At 44.8% G+C, this 11,343-nt stretch overlaps 1 protein-coding gene across 2 annotated transcripts in view; it reads right to left on the reverse strand.

Annotated features, from left to right (window-relative positions):
• The window catches only part of LOC143963764 (rho GTPase-activating protein 7-like), a 411,625-nt gene extending 400,688 nt beyond the window's left edge, over positions 1 to 10,937 (reverse strand). For both annotated transcript variants that reach the window (XM_077473491.1, XM_077473490.1), the window contains exon 1: positions 10,778 to 10,937. In XM_077473491.1, coding sequence (XP_077329617.1) covers positions 10,778 to 10,826 — 49 coding nt within the window. In that variant the 5' untranslated portion in view covers positions 10,827 to 10,937. The remainder of the gene's footprint in view (positions 1 to 10,777) is intronic.
• Between the last annotated feature and the right edge of the window lie 406 nt (positions 10,938 to 11,343).

Here is an 11,343-nt window from a genome sequence, read left to right on the forward strand (position 1 = left end):
ATCGCCGGGGCTTTCCCCAGCGGCTTGTAGATTCCCGCCTTAGGCTGGGGGAGAGAGCCTGCTATCGGTGTAATAATTTGCTCGCTATGAAGTGGAGGCATAATAAGAATGTTTTCGTTCTTACCTCCCTTCATGCAGACACGACGGTCCAAATTTCTACGGCGACTGGTATTGTGGAGAAACCCCTCTGTGTCCACGAATATAACAAAAATATGGGAGGGGTGGACCTCAATGACCAGATGTTGGCGCCGTATCTAACTTCCCGTAAGACCAGACGCTGGTACAAAAAAGTGTCTGCTTACTTATTTCAATTGGCTTTGCTGAATGCTTTTGTGCTATACAAAACTTCAGGCGGAACATTAACCTTTCTTTTCTTCCAAAGAGAGGTTGTCACAGAGCTTCTGTTTCCAGACGGTTCTGTACCTCACCATTCCCAACCAAATGCAGTAAGCCGGCTGCATGAGAGGCATTATTCTTATGTCCTCCCGAGTACCCCTACCCAACGAGCCCCCCAAAAAAGATGTCGTGTCTGTAGCAAGCGCGGATATAGGCGTGACACCCGTTCTTATTGTCCACGCTGTCCTGGCAATCCTGGTCTTTGTCAGGGTGAGTGTTTTGAACGCTACCATGAACTAGTGAAGTATTAGCGTAGGGTACAGCATTTCACAGGCTAGGCACACTTACACAGGGTCTCCCAAGATGCCATCGCATTTTGAGAGACCCGAACCGTTACAGTTACAGTTTACAGTTCAAAAAAAAAGTGTATAAAAAAAAAAAAAAAAAAAAGTAAAATATAAAAACCAAAAAATATATAAAATATAAAAAACCAAAAATAGTTGTCGTTTTTTTGTTCTCTCTCTCTCTCTCTTCTCTCAAATTTTTTATAATTTACTGTTTACTGTGTTATTGTTAACCATTTTTCATGTTTTCAGGTACGCCATTCAGCTGCAGCGTGGATTTATTTATCTTGACAGCAACAGCGTTTGCTCCCACGATACATAAAGCCGCGACTCCAGTGCTGTAGGAGGTGATTTCACCACCACAGTTAAAAAAGAGCATATATGCCGAAGCATGGGGGCATAAGGGGTGGAGGAGCGATTTTGCTCCTAATGCCGCGTACATACGGTCAAAATTCCGACGGAGGGCTTGCCCGTGGAAAAGTTTGAACGTATGTACGCAGCATAACTTTTTTGCGGGAGGATGCCCCCATGCTTCGGCATATATATATTTTAGGCACAGGTTGTGTTAAAAAATGTTTTATTTTTTACTGTTTTTTTTGGCAATTGCTTTGCAGGTATGGTATGGTAAGGTTTTACTGGGATGGTACTTTGTTTTAACGTTAACCATAATTTGCTTAGCAGGTACGCCATTCAGCTGCAGCGTGGATTTATTTATCTTGACAGCAACAGCGTTTGCTCCCACGATACATAAAGCCGTGACTCCAGTGCTGTAGGCGGTGATTTCACCACCACAGTTAAAAAAGAGCATATATGCCGAAGCATGGGGGCATAAGGGGTGGAGGAGTGATTTTGCTCCTAATGCCGCGTACATACGGTCAAAATTCCGACAGGGGGCTTGCCCATGGAAAAGTTTGAACGTATGTACGCGGCATAACTTTTTTGCGGGAGGATGCCCCCATGCTTCGGCATATATAAATGGTGCATGTATGTCCATCATTAGAAGTGGGTGGATGAAGGGAGGTATCTAATGGTGGGCATACCCACCGATCAATCTCTTTTTTTTCGTTCAGACAACATGACTCTCAGTAAATAGCTTGGGGTGTCTACTTTCCAAAATGGGGTAATTTGGGGGGGTTTTGTGCTATTTTGGCATTTTATGGCCTTTGCACCCTTAGAAATCCTGAAGGTGGTGATTGGTTTTCGGGGTGCCGTACGCGACTAGACTCCCAAAAAGTCCCACACATGTGGTATCCCCGTACTCGTGAGAAGTAGCGGAATATATTTTGGGGTGCAATTCCACATATAACCATGGCATGTGTGAGCAATATATCATTTAGTGACAACTTTTTGTACATTTTTTTTTTTTTTTTTTTTTTTTAGTCATTATTCAATCCCTTAGGACAAAAAAAATAAATATTCAATGGGCTCAACATACCCATCAGCAGTTTCCTTGGGGTGTCTACTTTCCAAAATGGGGTCATTTGGGGGGGGTTTGTACTGCCCTGCCATTTTAGCACCTTAAGAAATGAGATAGGCAGTCATAAATTAAAAGCTGTGTAAATTCCAGAAAATGTACTCTAGTTTGTAGACGCTATAACTTTTGCGCAAACCAAAAAATATACGCTTATTGACATTTTTTTTACTAAAGACATGTGGCTGAATAAATTTTGCCCTCAATGTATGACTAAAATTTAGTTTATTCAATTTTTCTTATAACAAAAAGAAGAAAATATCATTTTTTTTCAAAATTTTCGCCCTTTTTCCATTTATATCGCAAAAAATAAAAATCGCAGAGGCAATCAAATAGCATCAAAAGAAAGCTCTATTTGTGGGAAGAAAAGGACGCAAATTTCGTTTGGGTGCAATATTGCATGACCGCGCAATTACCAGTTAAAGCAGCGCAGTGTGAAATTGGAAAAAGACCTCTGGTCCTTAAGGTATTTATTGGTCCGAGGCTGAAGTGGTTAAAATGGCCCAGTCAAAGTCCAGACCTAAATCCAATTGAGAATTTGTGGCAAGACTTGAAAATTGCTGTTCAGAGGACACTTGATGGTGCTTATTTATATCATGGTGCTTATTTATATCATGGACTTTTATATTATTTCTTGATTTAAAGCAGAGGTCCACCCTAAAATGGACCTCCGCTCATCGGAATCCCCCCCCCCCCTCCGGCGCCACAATCGGCACCTTTCAGGGGGGAGGGGGGTGCAGTTACCTGGATAATCCAGGTAACTGCACCCACTTCCGGGCTAGCTCTCTGCGGAAAGGGGCGTACGTTACGCCCCTTTCCGCAAGCGCCCGCCCCCTTCAGCAAGTGCCCCGCTGCCTGCTGGGAAACACACACAGCTCCCAGAGGCAGCGGGGACCGTCCGGATTGCGCCGCGCGGCTCGCGCATGCGCAGTAGGGAACCGGGAAATGAAGCCGAAAGGCTCCATTTCCTGATTCCCATACCCAAGATGGCGGCGGCACGAGCGAGCGGCTTCGGGTGCCGACATCGCGGGCGCGCTGGACAGGTAAGTGTCACTATTTAAAAGTCAGCAGCTGCAGTATTTGTAGCTGCTGGCTTTTAAAAAAAAAAAAAAAAAACAAAAAAAAAAAACGCGGAGTCCCGGTGGACTCCCGCTTTAAGCCTAGATTAAGGCTTACTTGTAGGTGCAAGAAATATCTCTCAAACCTAAAAGGTTTAGGAGATATTTGCAGAAACTGAGCTATGCATACTAGCTCATTATGCCTTTGTCCCGCAGGATTATTATTTTTTTTTTTTTTTAAATGAGAGGGTTTACTTTAAAATTAGTGCACATATGAGGTCCTAGGTGCTCCTGGCTCCTCCTCCTTGACCAGTGCCCCCAACAGCAAACTGTGTGCTATGGGGCATTGGTACATGCTCACTTCTGAACCCCACTTTACGCCTTCATAAGACACATAAGAGCCACAGCCTGGCCCAGCCCCCCCCCCCCCCCCCCCCACTCTCTCTTTATTGGCTCACTGGCTGTGATTGACAGCAGCTCTATCTCAGCCAATGAGGAGAGGGGGGTCCTGGGACAGCCGAGGCTCTCGTGCACATCGCTGGACTGAGAGGGAGCTTAGGTGTTGGGGGGCTGTTGAGGGATCAGCACACAGGTTTTTACCTTTATACAGAGAATCCATAAAGTAAAAAAAAAAAAAAAAACAAACAAAAACACACACACACACACTTCAGCCTTTACAGATGAATTTAAAGCATGTACAAGTCCAAATGAGACAACCACTATTCATCACTGGGGCTTAAAGTGCAGAGGCTTTCCACTTGTTTGGTGTAAGTGGAAAATGCTTTCAGACACTCAGGAGAAAGCAAGGTTCCCCTTAATATCCATATCAGACCTGAAGAGTCTGGTATGGATTTTTAGGGGGACCCCCACGTCAATTTTTTTTTAAAAATTTGACAGGGGTTCCCCTTAATATCCATGTCAGACCTGAAGGGCCTGGTAATTGAATTTAGGGGAACCCCCACGCTTTTTTTTTTTAATCAATGAATGAATGAATGGTCGGTTAATACAGAGAACACTCATTGAGTGTTCTCTGTATTACGGAGACCCGACAATTTAGCCGCAAGTGATTTTAAAATACTTTTTTTCCTGCACAAATGACACTTTGTGCAGGGACAGTTCTAAGCAGCAGGCATACTATAGATACCCCCCAGCTACGAAATTTAAAGGAATATTACACTTTTATTGTTTCACTTTAATCATTATTAAAATCACTGCTGCTGAAAAAACGGCCGTTTTTAAAACTTTTTTTTGCATTGATCCATGTCCCCTGGGGCAGGACCCAGGTCCCCAAACACTTTTTAGGACAGTAACCTGCATATTACCCTTTAAAATGAGCACTTTAGATTGTGAACGTTCGAGTCCCATAGACTTTAATAGGGTTCTAAAGTTCACACGAAGTTTAGGTCTGTTCGCAGGTTCTGGTGCGAACCGAACAGGGGGGTGTTCGGCTCATCCCTAATCACCACACGTTCCCCTTCCTATAGGAATTGCACTCACCGGACTCCTAATTATCAATCGTCTTACTGAATTGATCCAACTTCATCTCGGCAACTAAAAAGGACATCAGCATGAGATTTCAGTAACGATAAAAAATCGACAGAGATATGGCATCCTGATCCTGAACATTCCAGGCTGAACACACCCACAATCCTCTTATTCCACTCAAGCATATAGAAGGAAAAGGAATCCACATAGTGTGAAACTGCAAACTTTTTATTGTCCCAAAAACACCTGACCCTTAAGCTTTTGCACTTACAAAAGATATATTTAAAAACAGCATTCAGGTAAAATATATACTGCTGTTGAAAACAGTTCCGATAATCTCACCACCTCAGAAAGAAACAGATCATTCGCGGTGGTTCCCGGGAGAGACTTGGAACAAATCCCCAGTGCTGCTGGTTGCTCATATGCAATTCTTTTTTTAGAACTTTATGCGTTTGTTTGTTTTATTTTTTTTTAAGCGCTGCTTAAGCTGGAAATAACCTTTTCTTTGGAACTTTTTTGCTTTCTCCTGAATGTTATATTTGATTATAGCAGCTGCTTAGTTTAATTTATTTCTTTATCTTGAGTGCTGGATAAGTGACCCTGTTAGCAGGGGCATCGAGAGGGGGTGGCAAGGGGGGCTGAACCCCCGAATGTTACCCCGAAAAGCCCAAAGTCTATTGAATGCTGCATTCTATTGTTAGCCCCGAGTGCCGGGACCGATCTGATCGTGAGTGCGGCCACAAGTGGACGAGTGCAGCAGAAAGTAGGAGAGTGCCATAGTGCCCGAAAGTGGCCGAGTGCCATAGCAGGACGTGAGTGACCTACATTCATCTTAGCCTGCAGGCTCCAGAAGGTGGGAACATCACATCCCGCTTGGTTCTCCTATCCTCCTCAGCTCGTCTCCTCTCTGACGAGTGACTGACTGACTGCCTGCTGTGACCGCACACCACGGCTGAGCTGAGGTGGCAGGTCAGACAGTGTGTGCATGTAGATCAGTGTATATAGGTCAGGCAGGTGTGTTTAGTGTTCAGAATTGATGGGCACTGGTAAGTCACATAACTCCAATGACCAGCCCAAAAAAAAAAAAGCCGCACCACATACAAACACCACCCTTCCGGTTCCCGATTCTTGGACTTCAGGCTGAAGCCCCTGGTCTTTTTGCCACCTAGCAACGCCCCTGTCTGTTTGCTTTTACTTCTTGTACAAATGATAATGCACTATAAACAGAATGAATTTTATCTTGTGATCCAGGAATTTTTTAGCTTGATGGAACAGTGGAGGAGGTTGACCACATTAGATGTTAGAAGATAAAAATGTAGATAAACACAAAGCAATAACATCATGAGCTACAAATATTGTTTGTGCAAAAATTTTTGTAACAAAAATGAGAAAACTGGACAAGAAGACATGGCATTACAAGTGATCTGGCAGGTTTTTAAGTTTTACCCAGTGTTCTCTGCTGATAAAGGAGCATAGGGGCAAGTAAAAGCTGATATCCATGTTGGGGGAGTGTACAATTGTTCCAGTACGTGTTTGGAATTATGGAATAGCTAGCTCCAACTGTGTCCAGCCTGACATCCTGTCAACCTAATGCCCTGTACACACGGTCGGAAATTCAGACGGAAAAGGTCCGATTGGATTATATTTTCGGAAAACCCGATCGTGTGACGGCTCTATCGGACTTTTTCCGTCGGAAAAAAATTCGAGAGCTGGATCTAAAATTTTCCGACAGAAAAAAATATAAAAATAAAAAAAATCAGATCAAACTTTTTCCGATCGTTTGTAGAGAATTCCGGCGGACAATGTGCCACGCATGCTCAGATCAAATTACGAGACCAAAGCTATTGGCTACTAGCCTCTACGTAGTCCCATCGTACGCAACGAACGTCACCACATTCCGAACGATTGGATTTTCCGACAACTTTGTCTGACTGTGTGCATGCAACACCAGTTTTGGACATAATCTGTCAGAAAAATAAATAAATAATCAAACGGATTTTGTGGTCGGAATGTCTGACCGTGTGTACAAGGCAATAGACATACTAGTTATCAAGAGTACTTCATCAGACTTCAAACACATTTCACTAATAAACTTGCACTGTTTAGGAGATATTCAGAGTACATGCAGCCGGTGACGTTACTGGCGTATGCGCTCTGAAGGTCCGGCAATCTATGCCGGACTTTCAGAGCCCGTGCCGTCGTAAACACCGACTCCCGTGACATCTTTGCTCCCCCGGCCACTCATGTAGCCAAGGGCCACGAAACTGGAGTGAAGACCAAGTGAAGATGGAAGCCCTCTCAGCAGGTGACAGCACGATGCTGGAGGGCTTTGTTTTAAAGGCAAGTCTCTCATAATGTGCTGGTATGCAATGCATACTAGCACATTATGACATTGCCTTGCAGGGGATTTTTTCTTTAACTGCGGTTTACTATCGCTTTAAGACTCCATATACACCTGAGCGCAGCACGAATACATGGGTTTTTTTTGGGGGGGGGGGGGTTGTGCTTACTTCAAGCGTTAACATTCACTGTGCCAAAAGTAGCTCCAGAACCTTTAATAGTCATGGAGCGCTAGGCCTCTTTTTAAGTGGATGTTTTGACGCATTTGTAGCACTTCTTGTCACACAACAAACAAGTGACAAAACACGCATCTGCCACCCATGCTTGTAATGTCATTAACAATGAATGGCACCACAAGCGCAACCCGTGCGTTTCGCAGCAAAAGAGAAATTTTTGTGTGTGTTTCGGAAACGGGCAGGTGTAAATTCAGCCTTAATAAAGAAAGTTTTTTTTTTTTTTTTTTTTTTTTTATTTGTGCTTCAAACATACACACACACACATATTTTATAATATCCATCTATCTATATCTCACATACAAACACACGTAAGTAGGATTTTTTTTTTTTTTTTTTTTTATAAGTGCCATGTTTTAATATCCTGAATTTACTGCATTAAATACATTTGTTAGATCCCCCAGCAGCAATAGATCCCCCTCAAGAGAATACCACCCCAGCAACAATAGATTTCCCAGCATCAATATACTCTCCAGCAACATAAGCCCCCTCCCGCAACAGTAGTATTCTCCCATAAACAATAGATCCCATCAGCAGTAATAAACTTCCCCACTGCCTTTCAAGTGGTTGTAAACCCTTACAACACACTTTGACCTACAGGTAAGCCTAGATTAAGGCTTACCTGTAGGTCCAAGAAATATCCCCTAAACCTATATGGTTTAGGAGATATTTACCGAAAGACAGGCACGGAGCGCGCCGCCGTCAATGGCAATATGCCGCGCGTGGCGGCTCCTGTGCGCATGCGTGGGAGTGGCGTCATCGCGGCTTCGCCGAATGACAGCGGCGGAGCGGCAAGACCCACCAAGAAGATGGATGCGCCGGACTACAGGGGACAGCGGTGACATCGCTGGCTCCTGTGTCAGGTAAGTGACACATAATGGACTACTATGCGATGCATAGTAGTCCATTATGCTTTACCTTTGCAGGGAATGAAAGAGGAAGTAAACTCATCAGGGTTTACTTCCTCTTTAAGTTAACACGGCTGTACTATGGGTAGGTTACCCATGACCTAATCCTGGACTTCAGGTACAGAATATTGCATAGTGACTGGGAACCAAAGAGCATGTTGGCTTAGATTCATGTGATGAGAAGAACATCCCTGAACATGTGAACAGTGATACGCACATCTTTCTAGCTATTCAATACAACAAATGAAAGAATTCAGAGGATAGATGAAAAGCACTACACCCCCCTCTCCCCCTGCCTGCCGCAGACACACTGCTAAAGTCTGTGCCCCCTTACCAGTGACATTTCCTGAGTCCCGGCGCATCCTCCTCACCTCAGGTTGTTGCGTTGGCGGCACTGCAGGGCAGAAGCCGGGAGGCGGGGCACTCGGAGGCGGAGCAGGGAGGAAAAAGCTACCACCTCCTCCTCTTCCTGGGACGGTCCTGGCAAATACTTTTCTCGGACAAAGGGCAGTGGTGGACTGGAAACCCTGTGGTGGCAGCAGGCAAGTCTTGTTTAAAAACAGTGGGGTTAATCCAGCCCCGATGTTACCTCTATAGTTGTGGCTATAGCATCCCTGACAGCAGGCGGCGGAGTGATATTCAGCTGTCAGGGATGCAGTAGCTATAGAACTATAGAAGCGGCATCGGAAAATGCGGCCGCTTGCCTGCTCACTCCGCATTCAGGATCTGACACTCACAGGAGTTATAGAGCCAAATAAAAAAACAGTCCCACTCGCATAGTCTCAGCGTTCCCATTGTCCATCAGTAGAGGTGCCTGATGGATAATGGTAATGCTGCGACTACGCGAGTGGGACTGTTCTTTATTTGGCTCTATAACTCCTGTGAATGCAGATCCTGCCAGCAAAAAAGCCCTGGGGTCTGCCTGGGCATTAGGGTGTGCCCAGGCATAGCCGGCACACCCTGTGCACACCAGGGGCAGATCCAGGGGGGGGGGGTAACGGGGAAATTGCCCCCTCCGAGAATACGGCCGGCGGGTGACAGCGCGGCCGGTTCAGTGGGTGCCAGCGCGGCCCGTTCCGCGGGTGCCAGCGCTGAGTGCTGGTGAGTGGACGGGTGAGGGGGCAGCTGGGCGGCTTAGGGTCTGAGGACTGCTGGCCAATCAGGAAGCCAGCGGGCAGGGGAGCAGGGAGTTGACATCATCTCTCACTGCCCTGCATCCATCCAGTTCCGCCCTCACTGTGTGGGAAGCTGTGTGCAGCAGAGAGATTACATCATCTCTCTGCTGCTTATCTTCACTCTGGGACACAGCAAAAGACCACCTTAGCAGAAAAGTGACAAAGTAGGTGGCAATCCGCAATGTGTGGCAAGCGCCCATCTGCAATGTGTGGCAGGCTACGTGGCAAGTGGCAATCAGCAATGTGTGGCAGGTGACGTGGCAATCTGCATTTGGTGGCAGGCGATATGCTCAGGGCTCCCACTGATTCTGCATTATGGGGAGTTGAACCATTTAATTTTATATTACATTGTAATAATAGAAATGATGCGCTTCAATCATCCTGACACCATAACAACCATGGTGCCATAATGATTGAAGCACCAATACCAGCCATTTCCCATATAAATTTCCCCGAAAAAAACATTTTATAGCAGTGCCCCTCCCGAGACTAGACTCTGGATCTGCCCCTGGTGCGCACACCTATGAATATAGGACATGCTTGTCTAGAATAGAACTGTGTGAGAATGAACTGTATGTGTAAAAGATGACAAAAATAGTGAATAAATGTGAATGGCATGCAAATTTGAATGAATGCAGACTGCTGGCAAAGGGCACCTTTCCAGGGACAACATCTTTAGTATCAGCCATTGGTACACATCTGGGCTGTGATAACATTGATCACACAGCCAGGGAATGAGCCAAATGAACACAAGAAGCTTTATGGTTGCCCATGGCAGTGTTTCTTAACTGCAGCTCTCAGGGCGCCCCAACAGATCATGTTTTCAGGATTTCCCTCAGATGAAGCAGCTGTGGTAATTACTAAGGCAATGAAACTGATTAAATCACCTGTGCAAAATAATGGAAAGCCTGGAAACATGACCTGCTGGGGCACCTTGAGGACTGGAGTTAAGAAACACTGGCCTATGGTACATCATGTAGGTACACCTGTATCAAAAGCCCCATACACACTATCAGATTTTCTGCAGATTTACCAAAACCATGTAGTGTAAGGACCTGCCTGATTGCATACACATTGAAATGCCTAAGGTTCAACCTCATATTATATGGTTTTGGTAAATCCAAAGACATAAATCAGCAGAAAATCTGATAGTGTGTGTGGGGCTTAACTCCAAAATCTAAATAAAACAAAACATGAAAAGAATAAAATAACTATTACAAATAAAAAATGATAGTAAAACAACAAATACAGGGTGAAGAGTGGCAGTGCGTTCCCTTAGGACACCCGGGCAAGGGGATACGGCCAGTGCCGTGATACACCAAGCAGTGGGATGGGTCCATGTGTGATATGGGAAGTTGTAGTGCACAGCTCTCATTTCTGGGACTTCACAAAGCACTTTAAGCAGAAAAGAAGTGTGGCTGACTCACGTGTTCCAATCATTTTGCTCACTCTTCCAAGATCCTCACTGGTATCCATATATTGCAGAGCAGGCTAATCCAGGGAGGTTATCTCCAGCTTGTCCTGGTCATTGTGCTCCAGTGTCAGTCCCTCCAGCACCTCTTCCCATCACTCCACAATCAGCACTCAGCTCACAGCCCCAGGCTGGGAAGAGGAAAGCACAGGATCTTCCCATGTGGGAGGAGCTTTCCACAACACAGCCAATCAGATCATAGTTCAAGCTTTTCTGTCATTTCGCTGGATGTTGTAAACTCATTCTGTGCTTTACTCTATGGCAGTTTGGTTTTCAGATCTGGTATTTGCTATGTAACTATCAGGGATATACAATGTAATGCTGACATATAATCACACACACAGGTTGGACTTGATGGACTTGTGTCTTTTTTCAACCTCACCTATTATGTAACTATGATTTTCTTTATCAAAAAAAAAAAAAAAGATAAATTAAGTATTACTAAAGGCAAAAAAAGATAGATTTAAACGGAGGGGTGAGTTAGAACCACTATAAGGGAAGGTACACGCCTAGTGTCTTGTA

The sequence above is a fragment of the Lithobates pipiens genome, unplaced genomic scaffold (assembly GCF_037356315.1).
Source record: "Lithobates pipiens isolate NorthernLeopardFrog02 unplaced genomic scaffold, aLitPip1_a1.2 Scaffold_8, whole genome shotgun sequence".
Classification (NCBI taxonomy): Eukaryota; Metazoa; Chordata; class Amphibia; order Anura; family Ranidae; genus Lithobates; species Lithobates pipiens.